The sequence below is a fragment of the Perca fluviatilis genome, chromosome 4 (assembly GCF_010015445.1).
Source record: "Perca fluviatilis chromosome 4, GENO_Pfluv_1.0, whole genome shotgun sequence".
Taxonomy (NCBI): domain Eukaryota; kingdom Metazoa; phylum Chordata; class Actinopteri; order Perciformes; family Percidae; genus Perca; species Perca fluviatilis.
In genome coordinates, this window is record NC_053115.1 from 7,973,068 (window position 1) to 7,997,914 (window position 24,847).

A 24,847-nucleotide genomic window follows, 5' to 3' on the forward strand; every position below is an offset into this window, starting at 1 on the left:
TCTACTTTGACTACCGATATGTACATTTTTATTCATGCGGCATTAGTCTAAGTAGTTACAGACCTCAGCAAATTGTGCTTCAAAGCATGTACAGCTTACTAAACGTAACTAATTAGGTATTTCTTTTGAACTGGAAACATCTTTAACTGATTAATTAAAGTGAATAATTAAGATATCAGCAAGAGTGCGGTCAAAACTGACAAGGGCACTTTTACTGTTACTAAACTGTCCTATTCATCTGGACAGACAAGAGAAAAAAAGACATATATCCCCTAATTTGCTGGCTGGTATCATTAATCGTTCCATTTTCTGCAACAGAACACACTCCACTATTGCTGGCCTGCTACATATCAAGAGTGAAAGACCCGTGGTTACCAAAGCAGCATCTCCAACGCATTTACCTGTTTGACTCACAAACGATAGCACTCCACATATTTTCTCACAATCAACACTCGATTCGAGAGTTTTGGCATTCCTCATTTCCAGCAACACTAGTGGAAAAAATAAAATTTTGAATTTACTTGAGTTACTGATAGCATTTAATGCATTTTTTCCCTCCACGTCACCAGTGCATGGAGCTCCCTGCTCCCCTGCCAGCAAAAGTCTGCCAGATGATGCAAACTGCCATTCATCTGCATGTACTGCCCACGCTGCAGTGACACAGAGCCGGTTGAAAATCAATAATCAGATGCACACAAATTTTGACAGAGTTTTGCACATCTTTCATATATCCCATCAGGCATGTTTTCTATTATTTGTTGACACATCTCACTGAGATAAAAACTTGACAAAGAATCGCTGTTGAGCACATACAAGGACTGACCCGGTGTCAGCATTACTGTCTGCAGGACCATGGATTAGGCAATCTTATCATATGGAGTTGTTGGTCGAGTTGCATGTTGGGAGCCAAGAACACGTGCATATCTGTTAGTCTAAACTTTTTCAGGCAGTGGCCATGGTTTATGTGTTGCATTGAGGGTTGAATATACGATCGCTCACTCCACAAGGGCCCTATTACTACAAAATGTTAACGCTCCATGTCATTGTGCTTCCATTCAGTCACTTTAGTACAATAATTAATCAAAATAAACATACAGCGCTTGACAATAAGGCTTTTATATTCGGCACTAATCAGACAACTCATTAGGCAGTAATGAGCCGACTCTGCCTGCTCTTGTCGTGTTTGGGGGAAGTTTGGCGCATGGGGAGAAGTGTTTTTGTGTGTGTGTGGTTGTGTGTGTGTGTGTGCGTGTGTGTGTGTGCGTGCATGTGTGTGTGATACACATAAGCACACATGCACCCACACATACACACATATACACACATACCAGCCGGCACTCCTGTAGTCCCACTCCAATTATGGCAGCATTTCACCCGGGAAGAAGCCCACTTACCCAGCATTCACTTTATGAATAATTGATTGTTTGTGCCAGTGTTATATTTGTAAATACACGTTTGCTCTCTGATTAATAGTTTTCTAGACATACTCATTTGTTCAATTTGATTACAGTCTTTAATATATTATTTATTAGCTGAAAATGCTCTCTGGTTATTAGTCATCACAAGGGCAACAAGAAGATTTGGCATAAGGACACATCTGCATGCAAACAGACGTGCTCACATCAATCCACACTCACTCACATGGCAGGTGGCAGTGTGTGTGTATGTGTGATTTAACACGTTGCTCAGATGTTGTGAACATTTTAACAGCCTTTCAGCATGTGTTAGTGCATGTCTTTTAGTTTCACAGCGATTTTTTTAAAAGATTCCCTCCAGTCAAAAATGTGTTTTTCTTATGTTTGTGTCCCCTAAAATGTTTGACCTGTACAAAGTTTTTCTTTAGAGAGGTGTTTTCACATTCCTCTACTGTCTGTGCATCTGTGAACCTGAGATTCAAACGTGTGCCGGGACGGCTATATTTGGTACATCACAGATTCAAAAGCCGATTGCTGTCTAATATGCAAAGAAAGCTGAAGCCTTCGGCGTCAGAGCGAACGTTTTCAGTACGGAGAGCGAAAAACGCACGGTCATCGTAGCTGTGTCATCCACTGCCAGTTACAAGCTAACAAACAACATTAACTAATAAAAGATGCTAACTACTGTACACTTACCATTCTGATGGTATGATGTTCAGGACGCCAAAACTATCGCTGCAGAATGCGAGTAGGCCGCGGCGTTGCGGCCGCTGCACGTCCTGTCTGAACAGCCATTTTAATGTAGAACTAAAGATCATCTTGTGATGGGATCACACCATGCCAAATCGGGTCAGGGGCGTAAAGAGGTGTGTGGGGGGACAATGGCCACTTCCCTTATTCCTATCCCCCTATTTCCGGCGCCCTTGCTCAGACCACATTTTGCCATTAAGACACACACACACACACACACACACACACACACACACACACACACACACACAGTCTCTCAAGGTGAAAACAAGACCAGTGTTGCGGCTGGTTAATACCACAAATTTACCATTTACAATAATACAGTAAGAAAGTGTAGAGAGGTTATGAAACAGACAATGCAGATGTAATTTGGTGCTTTGTGAGAGCTCAAAAAGTTTTCTTCATGTCATTGATAAAGGAAATGAGAAAGTGTGACCTTTTGGGTGAGTTTTTAATATGTGGGAGTCTGCATCATCACTTGCTTTGACTGCTTCTTTTCACAGCAGCTTTATAAAGAACCTAGTCAAATGTGTTGGATGAATTGAAAAGAAAACTAATAGTGTGGTACAGACAGGAATGCGCGACGTTTGTCTGACATTTTTCACTGGAGAGCAAAGACAACACAAGCAGCAAAGATCTGCTACTGTATATGTACTAAATATAAAAAAGAACATTGATATAAAAAAGGCTCTCTATCTTTTTGTAGTCACTGTACAACTCCTGAGGAATTTGGAAGGACGTGAAAATTAAAACTGGTCACGTCTAAATGATACAAAATGTATCAGTTTATCCATCAGCAGCAGATCAGTTTGTCCCACTGATGCATTTGCAATGACTGGGGGGGGTTATGCAAGCTTTAGCCATTGACATATATATAAGCTTAGCTGGGTTTCTTTTTTCTGCCTCCAGGAAGTGCACCATAGCTATCATAGATGTGATCCTAAATCCGAGTGTGTGCAGTCAACACAAAGAATTACTTTCCATTCTGTGGTAAAGCATACTCGTAGTCCACCACTAAATAGGGGAAAACAACAAAACAAGGGGAGTCAGAGGTGGTAGACAGTAGCGCTCTACCAGACCTGGGTATTTGTTGACCAGTTTCCCACCATGCAGTCAGTTACTGTTTTTTTCTGTCTTTTGTTGTTACTGCCAGCACTACCAATGTCATTGTGTGTGACAAAAGGGTACTTAAAAATACAGAGTTACAAGAACAGGAACAGTTGACTACTGTAATCTACTGTAAACAGTTTAGACCTGTGACATCATCATCCTAATTCACACACACACACACACACACACACACACACACACACACACACACACACACACACACACACACACACGCAGAACCAGCCTATATGCAAAATTAAAAAATAATGTAGTGTTTGCATATAGAGCGGGGAAGTGACATCAAATCACGTGGTCACTCAACATGCATTTGAAGACACATTCTACAGACAGCTGTGAACACACCTGTGCTTACAGCTGTCCACTTGTGATCGGATCACTCAGGACAGATTCTGAAAACAGCCTGTTGTTCAGTTGCGCCTGTCAGGTTGGTAAAGCGATAAAAAAAATAGTGTTCTCACAGTTTGATGACCTCAACAAATTTCTAACATTGCTCTACCCAACTTTAACCAGAAAAGAGGTGTAGTGAGCCAGAATCAATGAAAACACCTTTGTAGGTGTGCGGGCCCTTAACGAAATACACACTGATGTTCACATTAGCAGCAAATGTTTCCCTCACACCAAATCAGACATTTTCGAATTATCCCGTATTGTAAAATGCTGGATGTGACTAATTTTGCTGTAACAGCATGCACAGTGCTATTGTAGAAAACCTTGAAACCTGTTGCATAGAGGTTGTGGACGAATGCCCAGCAACTCAATCGGGGAGGCTCACTTACAAAACTGACAGACATGGTGCATCATTAGTGTGTGTGTGTGTGTGTGTGTGTGTGTGCGTGTGTGTGTGTGTTCGTGTTCGTGTGTGTGTGTGTGTGTGTGTGTGTGTGTGTGTGTGTGCGTGTGTGTGTGTGTGTGTGTGTGTGTGTGTGTGTGTGTGTTGGTGTGCTCCTCGGGAGTGCTAGCAGGCCAACTGAAGAGAGAAGGAAAAGCTGCACTGCTCTGCACCATATGCCAAATATGAGCCTGCCTGCCAAGTTGTGGGGGATACTGGCAAGTGCTAGCAAAGCTGAATTCTTGACAGAGGGAGATGAATAATTGAACATGTGCGGAGCAAAGTTCTGTTAGGATAGAGTGGGGTGCCTTTAAACATGGAGAAGGGGAATGGAGACACTGACTATGAGCAAAACTCTCATTTAGATAGTGATGTGTTTGCTTTTTGTAAACAAGTCAGAAAGTTTCAGAGAATTTGAAATGAACTTGAATGGATGTACGGTGAGACATGAGTGGAAAAAAAGCACAACTTTTGGCATTTATGCATTTTGATCATAACAACTAACAAACCAAAGAGGCCAACAGCTGTCATCAAGCCTACACGTTTGCACTGCAAGCACACAGAAAACCGTGAAAATCAATATACATACTGTAGAGTAAGGAATGTTTCAAGAGATTGAGTGTTTTATATTCAAATTGTGATAATTTAGCACACACTTCAATCCAGATCAGCCTCTAGTAAATGCAGCAGAACAAGCTTACAGGCTCTTATTATTGACCCGTAGTCCTACCAAATCTCATGACAATAGATATTGATAATTATTGATAGTTTGGTGAACAATGAAATGCCAAAGGGATATACATTTTCAGTCCATATGTTTAAAGCAGGCATGTACAGTAAAGCCACTTTTCAAGTTGACTTTTTTAATGATTGAAAGCAAAAAAGGGGCACACAAAGTAACACATCTAACTAAGTCAGGTGGAAAATGTTGTTAAGCACAGCTCCATCCAACATACAGTAGCTGGTGTGTGAGAAACTATACATGTTTGAGGCATTTTGCCATATGTCCCATATGTTGCAGGTTCCCATTTCATTTGGCGTCATCATTTTAGGAGATGTGTCATCAATCATCAAATCCACTAAACATCTCCTAACATACTGTAGAGTCATCATTCTTCTCTGAATAAAAGTAAAATAGGACTAAGAGTGTATAGCCAGCAGATCTCAGACGCTGCACTTGGGCACAGTTGTGCTTTAAATTAATTTCTAACATGAGCATGCTAATATGTTCACATTGACAATGCTAACATGTTGATGTTTAGCATGTGTAATGTTTACCATGTTCACCATCTCAGTTTAGTGTGTTAGCATGCTAACATTTGCTAATTAGCTCTCAACACAAAGTACAGCTGAGGTTGATGGGAATGTCAGTTTTGCAGATAGTCATAAACCAAAGTTTTAGAGAACCTATAATGGTGCTGGATAAAAGGAGATGGTATCAGCAAGTTATTACAATTTATCCTGAAGGGAATTTATGTATATACTAAATTGAATAGGTGGGCCAGCGCATTTTTTGTCTTATTGCAAGTAATTAGGTTGTTTTTTTGTCTTTTGTTGGCTCACTTTTACTCACAACATGCAAACCGGCAACATAGGATTCCATTCACTACGCTAAGCTAACTAGCGGCGGCGCTGCTGGTGTTGCAGCAGACTAAAACAATGCATGCACAAAAAAATGCGTTGGCCCACCTATCTACAGCTAGGGGAGACCGTGATAAGCCCTATTTCAACAAACGGTGGCGTATCCCTTTAACACTTTTTTCCATCACTGGGATGCTGTGATTCATAATAAAGCATGATGTGCTGAAAATAGAGTTCCGAAACCAGGTTGATATTTTTCTCATTGTCTCAGACAGCTTTAAAGGCTTTCTAGATTAATGATGTAGCAATAAATGCAAAAAATAAGCCATGGAGATTGCTTCTGATCAAATCTGACTAAGCAACTCTGCTTGAGGACACGAGAAGGGCAGGCCACCAGGAGAGAGACGTCAAGAACCTCCATGGCTGCCTTGCCTCGTTCTGTCAGCCAGCTGTGGTGCCAAAGTCTGAATAAATACCACCCACGACCATGTACAGCAGTGTGTGCAATATGCATATGCAATATCCCGCAATTCTCTCGTGTTTCATTGAGTGAGAACAAGAGCAATATAGACATCACAACAAGCATTTGAAGATAATGATGAATCCCACAGCTTGAGGCAATGACAAGAAGTAGAAGAGAGAAAACAAACTGCATTCTGGTTAAATGGTACTGCCTGGATAATAGACAAAGACAAATGAAAGTGACTACGCAGTTGTGACAGCACATTTTCTCCAAAAGTAGCCCTACGTTCTGTATACTGTATGTCACTGTCCGGCTATTTTCTATGACTTTCCATTAATCCTCAGAAATTGATCTGTTTTCTTCTCTTGTTTAACAGTGACTTTAGTATTGTGATGCCACTTTTGCTGAAGCCTATTAAGTTCTAATCATCATCCTCTGTCTCCTCTGCCTTTGCCCTTTTTCTCCCTCTCTCTATATCTTTCTCTGTGATAGATACTACCCTGTCCAGTGAACGTGGTAAGTACTGCCGCCGCACCCTCCCTTGATTTAGAGCCATCTGCGCGTGGACCGGCAACAGCGGATTGGCTGTTTGCATTGATGTGGAAGGAACCATTCTCAGATGTTAGTCTTAGTGGGGGAGCGCTGAACCACGAACATCATTTGCATCACCAGGAAGCTATTTTCCTCTCCATCACATTGCATGTCACGGCAAATGTTGATACGAGGAGAGAAATGTCAAGCCGAGGCAATTATGAAAGCAGCATCTGCAAACACATGTGGCCAATCAGAATTTCTATTTAGCATATTTTCCCTGCACACATTTTGCCTTGACCTACTTAGCCAGTTTACCCCCTTTTGACTCCAATAGTATTCAATAAAGAGCCAATGAGTGGCATCTTTTTACACTTTGTCTCATTCCAGCTTTAGTGGAACTCATCTCCATGTAGTCTAAATAGAGAGTAGATGGATTCGCCCACTGAGGCAGCCTCTCTTTCCTTTTTATTTAGAATTTGGCTCCCCTCTGTCGTGCTGATATTAATGGGTTCCAATCAAACAGGTTGAAAGAGAGTCCATCTGCAGTACTGGCTTTGTTTATATCTTAGGTTGATTAAGTGTGTGTGTGTGTGTGTGTGTGTGTGTGTGTGTGTGTGTGTGTGTGTGTGTGTGTGTGTGTGTGTGTGTGTGTGTGTGTGTGTGTGTGTGTGTGTGTGTGTGTGTGTGCGCGCACCCGTCAGCCACTCTTCTTCTATAACACTGCTTTGTGTGCTCAAAGTAGATGTCCCCACTGTATATGTTATCACCAGTGTTTTAGTATGACGCTGAGACAAGAAGTGGTCCTGCCGAACTTGCTCTCCGATTCATGTAGGATGATGCTTTGGGGCGAAATTGTCGAGTTAAATTGGTGTGGTAGCATCACACGGTGTAGACAAAACACCACATGCTGTGTGTCTGGTCTTTGAAACCTCAAAGTGGCGAGAGGGAAGAAAAGTGGAAAGTTGTGGTTCAGATCAAGTACTTGAGGTTTCTTTTTTTTTCGTGTGCCTGGTTTAGCCCAAGTCGCTAAGGGAGGAGACGGTTATCCGCAGCACGCAGAAGCTGGTGGGATCAAATTTTCATTGCCAAACTAGAAACAGTATGGCACTTTTCTTTTAATACAGTTAGGCTTGAGCAAAGAGCAGGCAGTAAGAAGTCACAATAGGCAAGGATTTATATTCATCCCGAGTGTTATCCTTGATTTTGACCTCATCTCTGCCTTTCTTAAGCGCTCTCACATTAAAACACACGCATGAGTTCTCTTTCCTCCCACACCTCCTTTCCTGTTCTGTTCTTTTAAGTAGTCGCATAATGTGAATGATGTTCCACAATGAAAGGCAGAAAAAGAGAAGGGAAGTAATGAATGGTTTTAAAGGCAGGTGGGAGAGAGAGGAGGCAGTGTCAGGGCAAGGTCTGTGACCTTGGTCCCTTGATGAAAAGCCAGCCAGCAGGCAGCCATCCAGTAGGCTTCTCATCACTCACCAGAGAATGCATCATTGATGAATAATTTTATTTCGGTTAACATAGATGAAAGAGACAATTAATTCCCACAATTTGCCACCATTGCTAACCGAAAAAGGAAAAGGCTTATTTTGGCCTATCCTACAATCCCCATAGAATCACTCAGAGCAGAGCCAAACAAACTCAATGAAACTAAATACTTCAGTACAATCCTAGTCATTTTACATTTCAATCAAATTACTTCATAATCTTTAAAGCTGTTTTGAAACTCAACAGTACACATTTTCAACTGATCATTAAGTTCATTCCATAATTTAACCCCCAAAAGTGAAACACATCTATATTTTACATTAGTCCACACTTTACGTTTCAAAGATAGAGAACCGTCTTAAATTATTCTTTTATCATTCATGCCATTCAATTCCTGTTTTCATGCATTTCTGAAAGAAGATAAATTTACAGTATATACCTGCAGTGCAAAACAGTACATACTGAAGCTCCATTCCTGTGCCTAACAAGCTCCTCTCTGCCTCCTCTGCAGTGATGGTGTGTGTTTAGAGTCGTCTGTTAGGCCTCCTCAATGTGAAGTGGCTCCTGGCTATCCTCTCCTAGCTTAATTGGCTGTACCTGAGGCAGTAGGGCAAGGTGTAATTGCGATAAGAGAAAACGCTGTGCTTGGCTGGTTTTAGGGCCCTTATCTATAGTCTCTGGATTGATTATGGTTTTTCTGCCAGCCGTGCAAATTGTTCAACCCCATCAACTTAACTGGAAACCACCTTAACGCTGTCTTGGCCAAACCGCAGTGCACATTGGCTAACTATAAACCAGACAGTGCATGTACTGCTGATTAGGATACAATATTCTGACCACTGGCGACTACTGGTTGGGTTTCACACTTTCTTTTCCTTTCTTTCTTTTTTGCTGCAGGGATTTCATTAGAGACGGGCGCTACAGTTTAGCATCTGCTCAACGATATGAATGTATTTTTATGGTCAAATTAACAAGGCTATATTACATCTCCCTGCAGTTACTTTTATCTGAGTAAGACAATTTCAAAAAAGCCTATTCGCTTTCTTGCTTAAAGTTACCCCTAGTCCTGACTGCAAACCTCACGTCAACGTTGTGCTCGTGTGATGACACCGTTCACGCGACACTGAAGCAACTGTCTGTACCGGTTCTGTCTGGTCTAAGCATTTTAAAGCGTTGAGCAGCAAAGGAGCAGTTAGACTTTCTGTGCAGTTTAGCTAAATGGGCCAAATGATCTCACACTAAACATTCATAGGCTCTGATAAAGTTTGAGAGAGGACGAAAAAAACTTTTCGTACTCTGTAAACCACTTTTCAAATGGCCTTGCACATTAAGATTCAGAATCGATAAACAGCAATAAAGGAGAAAACATGCCATCAGAGAACAGTAAAATCAAAGAACAAGATCAGATAATAATAAAATAATAATAATAATAAAATGATGAAGCGTTTAGTCATTAAAATGATAAAACTCTAAAATATTTAGTTAATTATAGAAATGTAGTAAATAAATAGTGTTTTATTGGCGATAAACATTGCGTTTACACGTATATTGTTGGAAAAATAGACTTGAAGTGTAAATAAACGCATTAGCTCTTGGTTACTCCTGTCAGAGACGCAACTGAGCTTCAGACAGACAGCACATCTAAATCTGTTTAATCTGTACAAAGAATCCAGGAAGTCACTGCACCCTGGCCAAGTGGAACCCTAACCTAAAACCGCAGCTTCTCATTCATACACAGTTCTAGTGCTGTCAAACGATTAAAATATTTAATCGCGATTAATCGTATTAATGTCATAGTTAACTCACAATTAATCGCATATTTTTAGCTATTCTGAATGCCCCTTGATTTCTTTTTGTCCCATTATTTTTTCTCATTTTAATGCTCTTATCAACATGGACAAGTGGATTGGCTTGCTTTGTGCTTTTGTCGCCTGGCTTTGACGAGGGGGCGGAGAATTCGCATCAGCTGTGTGCTCGGCCATCAAGTGGTATTTCAGACTGGACGTGCTGCGACGATTGCTCAGTTCACAACGACCAAACACACAGATCACTTTGGTCTTGTCAACGGAACCATTTGGCAACTTTTTCCATTCAGAATCTTATTGGCATCCATTTCAGCGTCTCGCACTCGCCATCCACTCAAAACGTAACATTAGCCTAATACTCTACACAAGTGTGTGTGTGGCGTGCCTGTTGTTTTGTTTCCGGTCTAGCTAGATCCGGTGTGGTGTTGTAGTTTTCTAACGTTACTAGTTGTTGCAACAGCATATGAAAAAAACTACAAAGTTTGCTAGGCCAAAAAGAGCGTTAATCTCGCGATAAAAAAATTAAAGCCGTTAAAATGGGTTTGCCTTAACGCCGTTAATAACGCGTTTAACTGACAGCACTACAAATAACATATAATCCGTTGATCAGTGAGCTTCAGAAGTGCTGGTAGACAGATTTTGTAACTGTGGGACAGAGCCAGACTTGCTGTATCCACCTGCTTCCTGTCTTTATGCTAAGCTAAGCTAACTGGCTGTTGGCCTCAGCTAAATATTTAGTGTACAGACATGAGAGAGGTATCAATCTTCCCATCTAACTCTTGGCAAGAAAGCCAATAAGGACATTTCCCAAAATGTTAAACTATTGCTCTAACTATAGATTATAGTTTCTAATCTTCCACATATAAAGTCGATACCTCCGCACCAGATGCACCTACTGAAATGCTTTATGTACGGTCTTTCACTGTGTCTGTGTCTCCCCCACCCCATCCTTGCTTCCCCTGGTTTTGAGTAGTGGTTGGGGCTGAAAGAGCAGCTAATGGGCTGTGAAATGTCTCCAAAGCTATAGCAACAACAGAAGCTAATGTCTCAAAGCCCTTCTGAAACAACACGAGCGGGAAAAAGAACCCTGACATTGCAAAGAGAAGAAAAGGGAGTGGTGCATCGCTGTATTACTCCGACGTGTCAGAGAGACCATCTCTGTCAGCCTAATTGTAGTGAAGCTTTCCTAGTGGCCTTGGTGAAATGGTGTAGTTGCCTGCTGGAATGGATCGGACTGCACTGTTGGCTGCAGTCTGTAGAATTTCCTTTTCCCATGTAACTCAAGATTCTGAACGCAATTCAACAGTGTTCTGACATTTGCTGTTTCAATCTTTCTAGCTGCAGAGCACAATGCTTAGGAGGGCAAATTCAAGGCTCAGGGATATTGACAGGGCGGCTTGAAATATTACACTTGGCAATTTTAGCCGGACAAGTTGATTTACCTGTATGGAACCTGAGAGCAATTGCACCAATTGAACTAAGGGATGTAGTTTTACTGCGTGCCTTATTGTTGCTAATTTGAACATGTGTTCATTTGGAAGAGTAGTCTACTTCTAAGCATTTATGTGTTTTATTACACAAAAGGGATGCAAAAAATAATATCTACCTGAAGATGTTAGCATTACGTTACTTTGCCAAGGAGAAGAATGCAATTCTTGATAATTTGCAAGCCATCAAATGTGATGAAGCGTGCGACCCCCTTTGCTTCTCTTCCCGCCTCAGTACCAATTAAAGCTGTTTTTCTGCAGCAGATCTTGAGCTGATGAAGACAGCCACTAAGAGCTCTTGAAGCAAAGTCACAAAGGACCTGTATGGCAGATGGTTTGTGCAAGAGTATGTGCAAAGAGAGAAAGAAGCAAAGAAGGAAACAAGCAAGCATAGAAATGGCAGCCTGTCTCCAGCAAGGAGCTCCTATTTTCTGCCCAATTTAAGACTTACCATTTCCAAATTTTTCTACTTTTCCTCAAAAATGCTGTCAAGCCTAGGGGATAACAAGGAAAACATGCAATCTTGTTCTGTGTAGAATTTTGAGCACCATCTTCCAAAAACTATTGAGACAACTCAAGTATTTCTCACCGTTAAAAAAGAAGCTGGGAGCCGCTTGATCTCATGGCTTTGACCAACTCTCCCAGTTGAATGGAAATGAGCTTTGTTCTGGCCTTTCCCTACAAAGGCTGAGACAGCGGAGAGTCAAGGCCCAGAGGACAGTGCCTAATGGCTACAAGTCTGGCTTTCCCCAGTGTATTACATGTTACAAAAAAGAAAGGATTGATCAGTATTTTTTTGAAGAAACATGCAGATTAGAGCAGACATCGTGTTGAGGGTCAGAGCGGAAAAACGAAACATTATCCTTCTTGTCAAGCTTTTGGAGTCATGTCTATCTCTGCATGGCTAGCTGCTTACATCTACATACTGCATCTTTATTATTTCAGCCATGGAGTATACTCGACCAATTAGTTCACAGTTCATTTTAACACCCGGACTGGGACTAATGAAGCCTCATTTCCTGGGTTTAATTATACCAACATTATGTGATATTATGAGGAACAGGAAATGGCCAAGCACACTTTAGTATCTCTCCCTTCCATCATCACCTCACACTGTGGGAGACTTTTCCATCTCCAGCTCTCCCTCCATCCCTTTACTGTATATATCTCTCTTCTCTCCTACTTTCTGGCATGTCCTCCCTTTCTCCCAGCAACGAGGCTGGATAGCACAGAAACATTAAGGACCTGTGAGTGAGATGAAGCTGGTTCCCTACACAAATGAATGTGTAGACACCATTATTAAAGGCAATTACCACTGCCTGCTACCAACAGTTAAATTACAATGTCTCTTGTACAAAAAGGCCAACAGTTTTTATTACGCCCTTTTTCCCTCTCTGGCAGAGCTGTGCACTGGAGCGAGTGCAACTTTGGATCTGTCATCCTTCAAGATCTGGGGTGGAATTATAATGTACTATGGAGCTGACATACGCATGAGGTCTGGGCCTCAAAGAGGCGTGCTCATGATTGGCACCCCGGTTTGCACAAAGAGCATTACGTTTCTTCGTTGTGAAAAAAAGAAAGAAAAGCCTGATATTTTTTCCAAACGTTTCACCTCAGATGCTTAGCTTCTCAGAGGCGCACAAAATACTCAAGTTTGCTTTCATCTGAAGTATACTGAGGCGATTTCTGTGGCTGCCTTTTAACTCCTGCAATTGGTTCTTTTCTCTGTCAAATGGGTATTTTAAGCTAGAACGATTTGCCTGTCAATCACACCTACCTCTATGTGTTCCTTACACATGCAGATTACTTTTCTGCTGTGAGGATGCACTGAATTCTGTGTGCGCAAATGCGCATGCATTATGTTTGTGTGTGTCTGTGTGTGTGTGTGTGTGTGTGTGTGTACATGTGTGTATGCATGTCAGACATTTTATGTTATAAGTACTAATCTGCCGCTTCTGTAAGATTACTGCTGGGGCTGACTTCATGCGGCGCATGTCAACATCCCAGCTGACAGAACCTGCTGAGTTCCTGTTTCCTTGACATTTATTCTAACTTCACTTCCCTCCATGTTACCAAATTACTTTAATCAACCTTAACTTGACACATTAATGTCATTTAAAGTCTCTCTGACTCATTCACCGCACTAAATCTTTCCTATTTAGGGGCAAATTTGATATGTAGAGCACACCCGTCTCACCATTAACAACATTACTGTATACGGTTGTGTAATTGTTCATCTGCACTTGAAAGCAGATAGAAGCTAAATGGTTCACTAATGATATTGCTACAGTTAACTACAGTCCAGTTATTTTGTTAATGTGTACGTGTTAACATGAACTATCCTTTTGTTTTATAATTATACCCTCCCAGAAACTTTTTGGGGACTTTTAGTTTCTGTATATCATGTCTGGCTATGAGAGTCAGTACTTTAATGTTCAGTTTTGTTATAATAGTAAGTCCACCAAACTCAGGATGTTCCTCTTTATCTTGAGGGCTTAGACACTAAAATAGCTCCGGGACTGCAATGTAATGCAATGCAAAGTATTACCACTTGTTTTTTAAGGATAGAGAGGAAGAATCACAAAACTGTCACAATCACTTTCTACTACCTACTAAAGTACTTGCTACAGTTTTCTCCCACATCATCCCATAAAGCAAATTCACCAGTCAAGCACGCAGGGCAGCACATGGCCGTTAACATTCTGTGAATAGAAGAATTAAAGATAATAATCTGTCACTGTGGATCCTCAGGGATATATTGTCTATTTTCATTTAAATTACACTGAAAACTGTCTTCTAAGTTGTTTATACAGTAGATGCTTCATACATTTTGCCATTTTCGATGAATATTTGAAGGTTGTCCTTTTATTTAAGCCACTTACTGTAGTAGCGGCCTTCATCTACATCTGTGAGTGATTTCCTGCATTTTTCCGCAATGCTTTTTGACATCTCCAGCACTTTTCTATTCAGATGTGCTTTGTATGTGACCAGAGTAAATTCAGCTTCATACTTAATATTTATTGTTGTCATTTTGATGCTACACAAACCCACTCATGGCATGGCTATGGATGGCAATGTCAATCGGTTGGATTGTCAGTCCACCACTTTGGTCCAGACTTAAAAATCTGAACAAATACTGGATGGATTGCTGTGACACTTTGTACATGCCATCGTCATGTTTCCCAGAGGATGAATTCTAATGACTTTTGTGTTCCTCTTGCGCCGTCATCAGGTCAAAATTTGTCAATTCTTTGGTTTTTGACCAAATACTTGCTAAACTAATGTAATTCCCATCAGCCTCAGCTGTACTTTTGCTGCATTCCAGACAACTCTAACATTTTTGACCTCCTACTAGAAAAAGTACGATACAAGACCACTTAAAGTCTGAGTTCCTACTTGTAAACTCGGGGCAAATCCATCTACCCCGACTTCACGAAGAAGCAGTTGTCTGACGTCACACATCGAAAATGTGTGACCAAAATGGTACACCATCAACTAAAAGACAACATACAACATACTGTAAACTATATTTGCCTGTATTTAATTGGAATGATACATACTATCATGGAATACAATACAGAATGGAATATTAAGTATGAAAGTGGCATACAATGAAATGTATAATGGCCTCTGTTACCTCATCTCTAGTCTATATCAACAACGTTTCATTTCTAGAATTGTTCAGGTGCCGCGGGAAATTAAAATGAAAATGTTGGCATTTTAAACTCCGGTCAATTTGTGAGGACTATGGTTAACCTTTTTTCAGATCTCTGCAGGTTATATTCAGACAGCTAGCTAGACTATCTGTCCAATCTGAGTTTTCTGTTGCACGACTAAAACAACTTTTGAAAACAAGTTCCTTCCAGAGGCTATCTGGCAGAGGCACTGTTGCTTCGTCCAGTGCTTAGCGCCGCCCAAGACGATTGGGATTGGTTTAAAGAAATGCCAATAAACCAGAGCACCTTTTTTCCCCATCTTGGAATGCTGTGTGGACTCGCAAGACCCTCCTTTGCAGCGCTGTGGAGGAAGGTCTGAGCGAGCGAGACTACCTCATGTTGTTTTTCCTCCTCTGTTTTATTTGGTTGGAAGTTTTAAATGGGAAATTCAGACCACCGGCTTTGACTGGATCACAGCATTAGTGTTCAGTGAATTAGCAAGTGTTAGCTTGCTAACATGCTAATCAAAGATGATGAAAATGGTCAACATTATACCTGCTTAAAATGTGTTGCTAGCGTGTTGATGTTAGCATTAAGCTCAAACAGCATTGTTCACTTATCTTATTGGACCTCTTTAAATGATATTGATATAAAATTAAAGACCATCTTGCAATAAGAACACACCGACTGCGACGCAAAGCTCGGGCAAGGGGCGTAAAGTCTGGGGGCCAATGGTCCCTTCTCTACTTTCTACCCCCCTACTTCTGGTTCCTATGGTTAGGACCTATGGAGCAGACACACACACACACACACACACACACACACACAAGGTGAAAAAAACTAAAAAATAGTTAGCTCTCTTTGCTTTCCAGTGAACACCGCACAACACTGAAAACTAGAGGCCAACATGTGCTGGTGCAGATTGCATTGTTCATATGGTAATATGGATTGGTATTAGTTTTTGGTATTACTTCTAGTTTTTTATTAAACTTCCTTACCTTAAGCTAGATATATGCAGGAATAGCGGAAAAAAAACTAAACATGAAAAAATAACCTGTTTCAGGTGATGAAGTTTTGTAAACTGGATTTTTCTTGTTAAACAGCTCATATTTGTGAAATACCCAAAACGACCCTGTTGCTATTCTTTTAGCATCCTCCATCATTGTTTTTTATGCCCTATCGTTTCAATGCCCCAATTCATTATGAATTGATTGAACTGTTCCGCACCACTGACGTTTTTCATTTTAGGGCCGGAGGAAAGACAGCATACTGCTGGCTCAACCTTTCCAAACAGCACCTGTACAAACTGTTTTTCTTTGCCCCACTCCTACAGCTCCATCATTCTCGCTCTCACCCACTCTGTAGATTAGGGCTGCACTGTGCTCGTGGAAGAATGAGGCCAGCTAAAATCAAACATTAATCAGCTGCTGTTTTATAAGACAGAGGGAGCGCATGCCCTCCCTGGGTCTCCCTCCTTCTTGCCCTTAGCCGGCCCTACCACAGAATGTTAATGTGACTGCCATTACTCATTTATGAGCTGCCCGCTGCTCGCTGCCCAGAGCCTGGTGTCCGGGCCTAGGCTGGCATGGCAGGCACACTGCTGGTGAATGGCCGAACTGCTGAATGCCCTCAGCGGTTCTAGGGCCAGGTTTGTTTTAAAAAAAGAACATGGTTGGGTGAGACATGCTCTGTCTGAAGTAGGACTCTGGTGTTATTGGAGAGGATGGCAGTTGTGAATATGGTGTCCTATTTACAGTAAGTGATATATAGAGTACGAAGATACAGTTAGAAAACAACACTGTCATCTTTCACATAAGACCAAATGCAAGCTGTCCAATTTTTTATTCAGTCAATGGGCAATATGATATGATGTATTCACATTTGGATGATTGTAATTTGACATAAATCATGCTAAATTGCCTCCATGGTGAGACTAAGTACCTCGATATGTGCAGCAGGCAGCTTTGAAGAGTTAGAGCTGAGTGGTTGTTCTTGGTATCCAGGACACAGAGCACAGCAGGAGTCATTCTTTTTCCTAGTAGTGACATCAAAAGAAGCAAGTCTGCACAAGGTGATACACACAGACTCTCTCTCCTGACAGCGTGTGAAGAGTTTCCATCAGTGTCGGGCTGTTTGACAGAAATTAATGAAGTAGGTAGGTTTGGGCCGTGCACACGTGTGTCTGGAACTGCTTCATGTGTGTAAAGAAAGTAAAGATAAAGGGTGATAATTAGGATAAAAGGGAGAAAGGTGAAGAATGAATTTTGATTTGTGTAGCAGGGTTTTTTTTTCTTACCTCTGTGCTGCTGTGAGCTCGTGTGCAGCAGAGACACTAAAGGTGTTGCTTAGTGTTACTGTAAGTGGCTGATGATCCAGGATCCCACAGTTTGTCATGCAGTCCTGTTTCCCAGATGGCTTTGCTCTTTGCCTCACCTTTTCCCCTTGCTACTACTTCAATAGAACTAAGTGGATACAGTCCAGTGAAGCCTTCACTGTTTCCATGCATGTTTAATGCCTGCACTAGAGTTACAACGGATGGCACTCTCCAGCACACTTCAACATTTTTGGTGTTACTGTTTACCGCGTTCCCTGCTTCATACAAATGGGTTCCCTTTCGAACATAACGTGGCGCTTTGAAAAGTGTTATACACTGAATATTTTAAATATAATCAACCAACAGTTGAGTAACTCAGCATATAACTGTCACTGTTGCGGAGGAAAGGGCGCACAAACAGAGTTTCATGTTTATTTTAAGAAAACTCTCCCAAGGAGAATGTCTTATCCTTCATCTGTCTCTTGCCTAGCCTCATATATTTGTGGCCTTGGGGGTAGTCTCAGCATGCAGAAGAAACAGGAAGTTTGTAGCCCGTGGCTAAAAGGTAGATACTGCTCCTAGAGTGTTACACAGTGCACATACACACATGTATACTTCTCTACTATGGGAGTGCTAATCCCCAAGAGATGAGAGGAGACTCCCACTGCTCTCTGATCCCTGTGTCTTGCTGCTGCAGTTCATTTGGTGTATGGCGGAGAGAGACCGGTCCAGTTGATGCTCCCACACGTGGTGTCCTTGACCGAAGCCCAGACGTGACTTAGGCCAAGCCCCATGCTGATCCAGAAAGTTCCCTATTAGAAATCGATGGCCATTCGACGCCCCTTGCATTCAAGCGCTCTTTGTGGTGTGTCTGTATCACCATGGAGAAGGGAAGAAAAAGGAGGGGCAGAGAGAGAGACAAAGAGAGAGAGAGTGTGTCTGCCTTTATGCATACTGACGACCCCTTCACCCCTCCCTGAACCATGGTGTTCCTCATGGGAAACCATGCGTTAATGCTGATTAACTATCTCCTCTTCATTGTAGGAAACCGAGTCCTCTGCTCAACCTTGATGCTTTTAAGTGGTGCAAAGGTTAACTCAGAGTCCATTGACCATGTCTGCTTGTGTTGTGGTGTGTGTGTGTGTGTGTGTGTGTGTGTGTGTGTGTGTGTGTGTGTGTGTGTGTGTGTGTGTGTGTGTGTGTGTGTTTTTTATTTTAAATAAAATAATAAGGGGACCTATGTGTTTTTTTTTGGGTTTTGGGGGATAAAATGGACTTAATGTGTTTTTACACCAAAGGGCTCTTTTTCCAGTATTAATGTGTAAGGTAGGGTTGATTAGTTATTAAACAGAGAAATACTTTACAATTCACTTACTTTATTATTATTATTTTTTAATCTTTTTATAGGCTAATGTTAACAGGCAGGCAATGGATTTCACCCTTTGAAAATGTATGAAATTGAACATGTTTGAAAATATTGGTTCGCAAATATGTAAAAATCTTTTTAAACAAGAAAATTATGTTGATTTAAGAGAATCGGGAACCACTATTATAGCCTTTTTAACAGTGATTGGCTTGCCAAGCTTGTTAATAGCCAGTGTATGTTCATTTTAGCTTGCAGTTTGTTAGATGGCACCAACATTTGGTCTAATCATAACTGGCCTGGCAACCCAAAGGCCAAGGTTTTGCTTCCAGATTTGTGGGCTGACTTATGATGTGGGGGTCTGGGGGTCTACCCCCATAATTTGTTTTAGCATTAAACACTTCATTTCCTGCATTTTGGTGAATTTTTATGCACCTATTTCTACTACCTTTTTCTGAATAAATATGCCTGAAATATCTTTATGTAAAGGGAAACATTACAATCAAAATATAAAAACATAATGGAAAATATTGCACTAAGGCTGTCTGGCATTCTGTATTGATTTCATCTATTTATTCTCATTTAGATTGACTTTTCTAATTATATCTGAGTCAGGACACATGTAGCTTGCATCATTTATTCTTCCCTCTTTTGCATCTTTTGTTGGGGAAGTAACCTCCGTAAATGTGCATATGACAATTATTCACCTCTGTGATACATTATTCATTTAATTTATTAATAAACCTCTGGACTGTAATATTTCAGATGTTTGAGCAAGATTTCTGCTCATGTCCAAAACTCTGTGCACATTCAAAATATAACTCATCCCATCTGTGTTCTCTGAGATTTGGAGGAGTCGTGATATTTTGTGAAAAAAATAAAATTTATAATTACGAGCTATTACGAGAATAAAGTCACAATATTTCAGAAAATAATCTACCGGCACCGTAGTCTGCTGTACATTACGTGATTGCTCTGCTGATACGGTAGATCTCAGACCGTCTGACAGACACAGAGCCCCTTTGAAACACAGAGGCCCATTTGAGACGTTTAGGGAAGTGGCTGTACGCTGCTCTACGTCGGAGGTGGAAACCCGAAACTTATGGCAGAAATGCACGGAGCACAAACGCGAAAGATCTGCCGCAGCATGTCGACAGCAGAGCACATCCATAAACCTGAAGCTGCGCAGCTTTTTACAGCGAGAGTGGACACTAAATGACGTCTGGTTTCATATTTGTCAGTCAACTTTTCAAAATACATTTAGGTACACTCAAAACATTCGGGGCTGAAACCCCAGCAAAATGTTTGATGCTGAAGGAGACGGAGCTGAGCTCCGGCAGGGTGTGTTGTGGACCTGAGGAGGCGGAGCTGCGCTCCGGTGCGCTCCGGCCTAATTTAACCTCTGCATATATGTCCAGCCAGTATGTACCTCTGGACTACAAGCATAACAAAGAAAACGCTTAAATAAATGCCTTTCAATGGCATTAAATTGGGGGAAGAAATGGGAATAGTTCCTAGCAGAAAGCTGCTCAGTAATAGCCTCCACCCATGAGCATTCATGGCCACACAGAGCTTCTGCGCCTGCTGACTGATGTACAGTAGGTCTTTGTTGCAGTTCACCTCAATGTCATGAATTTTAAAGAACAGATAATAAACCCCAAGGGCCCTTATTCAGCACAACAGCACTTAATAAGGAAATTGCCAACCTATGTCCTCTACATTTAATCACAAATACAGTCCAGATGGTTATCTTCAGTTCTGATTACATCCTTAATTCTCTGCTTGACTGCTAGCCTAAATGGAAACCTTCCTTCAGAGAATGAAAAAAAAAAAAAGAATCAGCAATAAGGGATTGCTCAAGTTGTCTCAAAAGGTCTCTGTTCTTTCCTGCAACTGGATCACACGCTGTAGCCCAGCTGGTTTCATGAAGCCAGAGGTGCATACAACCTCATAGCACAGTATTTTGTACAGAGAGAAAAAGAGATGAAGAGTGAGAAGACTGTGTGCAATTGTTTTTGCCAAAATGAAAATGCATTTTCCAAAATTCACCTCAAATCATTATACTGTTTGTATGGACTCTTTTACACCCTTACACTAATGTGTGAAACCTTATGTAGTTTATGTGGTACATACCAGATCAAATGTGAAGGTAATAGTATTGTTACAGTCACAGTTCCAGCCGCTGGTTTTTGTCAACACATTTCCCGACACTGGATCTAGTTTTGTGGGCAATCTGCTGGATTGTTTTATGTCAGGTTTCTCTTATGGGCTTTTCCTCAATGTTCTTACCTTTAAAAAGAATTGTTCCACATTTTGGGAAACATGCTTATCCGCTTTCTTGGCATAAGTTAAATGAGTAGATCAATACCACTCTCATGTCTGTACAGTAAATATGAAGCTGGAGCCCGTAGCCTATACATACTGGAAACTAGTCCGGCTTTGCAAAGGCAACAAAATCGCTTGGCCAAGAAATAGTCCAACATAACCCCTGTGAAATGGCAGATTATCCTTTTTCCACGTTGTTTTTGTGCGGATTAGACATACAAGATATATTAGGGGTAATTAGTGAGCTTAAGAGGTGCCGGTAGGTGGATTGTGTTACCTTTTAGCGAGAGCTACGCAAAAGAAGATTTTTCTTCTGTTTCTAATCTTATGCTAAACTAAGATAACTGGCTGTTGGCTCCAGCTCCATATTTAGTGTACATACATGAGAGTGGTATTGATTTTCTCATCAAACCCTTGGCAAGGAAGCAAATATGAATATTTTCCCTAAAATGTTTAAAGTGCCCATATTATGAAAAAATCACATTTTCTGGGATTTTGGGGTGTTATTTTGTGTCTCTGGTGCTTCCACACGCATACAAACTAGCTGATTGATCTACATCTGAGCTACTGCGCATGTGCGAGTGCAATCAAAGATAGTACAGAAGAAGAAGAAGAAAAGAGGTCTCACTCTGTAGCTAAAACAGAGACCAGGTGAAAAGAGGATCTGCAGCAGTGAGAGAGAGCTGTGCAGTACAACAAAAATGTTTTTTTTATTTTTTTTATTTAAACCATGTAAACCTATTCTGGTACAAACTTAAAATACAATTATGAACCTGAAAATGAGCATTATATGGGCGCTTTAACCATTCCTTTAAAGCAAACACTTGCAAGGATTTTGCAACAGTGGGGGGTCAGACCAGACTCATGGAAACAATCATGTTGAGCGTATAATCTGTAGTCTTTATTATATCAATTATCACTATCACAGGGCGACCTCTAGCCTCTAGCTCACCCTGTAGAGTGTGCGTGTGTGCCCCATGTAGGCTGCGGCAGCTGCTGCGGGTTCAAGTCCAACCCACGGCCCTTTGCTGCATGTCGTCCCCCCTCTCTCCTCCCTTTCCTGTCTTCAAGCTGTCCGTAGACCATAAAATCCCCAAAATATAATCTTTAAAAAATATATATATATATATCACGATTTTATCACAACAATACTTTTGTATTTGAAAGAGCTCCCCGTAGCACCTCAAAATGAGTCCAATAAATCTGCTGTTGGAGTAACAGCTTGCAGCCTAGTTTAAAACTTGCCGAGTAGGTTAGCTCCACTCAGGCACCTCCAGTTTCACCTTTACAGAACACATTGCACTGTACTTTAACTTACTGCTAAAACAGGTGGCACATGGTCTCCGTGCAAAAGGACACCTTTGCGAGCTCATAAATAACAATGGTGAATGTTTGGGCCGTGTAGAACACACGGGGGTCACCTCCGCACAAGTAGGGCAGTGTTGTCCGTGGAGGATTGGGGCGCATCCTCCCTCCGTCTATCTAGAAGTGGCTACCATCAGCAGGTTTAGAGCAGGAAGCACCTGGTTAATATTTAGGACGAAGCACAGTGAACATTAGTTTCCCCCCAGGCTCTCCTTTCCTTTCTCTCTCTGGTGCCAGCTATGCGACAGGTGTCTTTTCAGGGCAGGATGTGATAAATGAAAGGCTGTTTGTTTGAAGCAGAAAATAAAATGCACCCTGTAGGGCAACAAATAAAAACAGGGCTCCTTGACATCTTGAACTGGATTAATCAAACAGTAAAAGGTGCTCTCGTGAGAGCCGGTCTATATGCCCATTTATGAAAACAACTCCTATATTAGTCACTCATTAACAATATGATTAAGTACCACAACATCACCTTCCAATATGTGTGCAGTTTAGTGAAATGCCTTTTTTTCAGTGCATGTTTATTAACACCTTTTACAAATCCTGCTGACAATTTGTAAAAACGTTTCTGTCATGAGTTTTCTCAACCGATAAACTTCATTGTGATGTCTTTTTGTGTTGACACATTATGTAGCTTCAAATTCATTGTTGTCTCAACACGTGGAAATGTCACTCAACCTCATTACATGAGTGTGTGTTTTTGTCATCATTACTATAGGAGTTAATGATGCTGAGAGAGCAGGGCACTGCTCTATGGTGGCTGGAGGGACAGAAGACATGTACATGCCTTCTCCTGAGACACTCATTAACCAGCACAGTGTTCGCATCCCATCACATCACTGCATGGGTCCACAGAGGGCTACATTAGCTGCTTATTTATATTTCATTGCATGCACATGCGCACATTTGCCTTGCGGGGCTCAAAAGCAGATGCCTTAGTAGTCATGTAAAAAAAAAAATAATAATACAATAAGCACTGTTGCACCATAGAGGGCTCTGAGCTGGTAGATGATTAAATAGTAACCAAAACTGAATCAGCTACAACTCACAGACTCCATTTTGACTGATCAAATTGGACCCACAATATATTTCTCTCGTACTGGAAAAGTCTCTATGCTGACGTTGAGGCCATATTCTCAACATCATACCCTTCTGTAATTAGAGCAGAATTTCTCACTCCTAAATGATTATCACAATAGCTATGCTTTTTTTGTCATTAAAATTGCAAAATTACAATTATGAAAACATTTTGGCAGGGCATTTTTCAGACATCACATACACTTCCTCACACAGAGATGCACACACAAACACAGCTCGTTACCCTGTCCACCCCCACACAAATTCACCTGGTAGAACAGAGTGACCTCGTTCTGCCAAAACCCTTCAGTCATCCTCAGTTCACGTACACATACACACACACACACACACACACACACACACACACACACACACACACACACACACACACACACACACACTCTCTTGCCTCTCATTCAGCAAGCACGCTCCCTCAGCGGTCCTGTTAAGTGATTAGCTCAACACTGCACACTGCGCACACAGTTCGTACACAAGAAAAGCCCATACTGTTCTATACTGCTCTGATGAGCGAGAGATTAGCTAGAGACTGCAGCAGCTGATGATCTCATCACCGACAAGTTAGTATACAGTATTTTCAGGACACTCAGTGTTTGCTGAGAGGTCTGACAGCCTGTAGGGACCCAAAATACAGTGAAATATTTGGCTGACTGAAAATGTTTGACTGAGCGCGTCAAGATTCTGAGATGAATGTATGATTATACCATGTCAACAAAAATTGCATGATTGTGCATATGCGCATGAGCTGTAATACGTTCAAGAACGTGCGCAGGCAGTTTTTTTGTGATCACATTTTGATGCAGACATACAATCAGCAATGCAGCAGTGACTAAAAGTTTTAAAACAAAACACTAAATATGACAGACCCATAAAAAGCACACATATATAGCCACTCTAATGGCGCTTACCCACTGCTAGTGCCAGCTCTACTCTACTCGGCTCGACCATAGACAGTATATAATGGACCAACAGACCCCGTTGCTCTGGACGGAGACCAGTGAAGGATACTAGAAGCACTTTTCCGGTGATGGCCAGCTTTACTGTGCAGCCTCCAACTGAGAGAATGTGACGTGAGCAACGTGTCTGAAAGTTGTAAGTCTTCTGGTAGCTGCGCCAAGAGAAATCTCAATCATTCCCAATCTTACAGATACGGAGAGTGTACGTATATGTAAGGAGATAACATGGGCACAGGCTAATTATTGCTAACGAAAATGCTAGTTAACATTAGTAATTAATCTTA

At 41.3% G+C, this 24,847-nt stretch overlaps 1 protein-coding gene across 2 annotated transcripts in view; it reads left to right on the forward strand.

Moving 5' to 3' along the window:
• Positions 1–24,847, forward strand: part of cdh4 (cadherin 4, type 1, R-cadherin (retinal)) — a 230,280-nt gene that overhangs the window by 87,316 nt on the left and 118,117 nt on the right. For both annotated transcript variants that reach the window (XM_039798604.1, XM_039798605.1), the window contains exon 3: positions 6,662–6,685. In XM_039798604.1, coding sequence (XP_039654538.1) covers positions 6,662–6,685 — 24 coding nt within the window. The remainder of the gene's footprint in view (positions 1–6,661; positions 6,686–24,847) is intronic.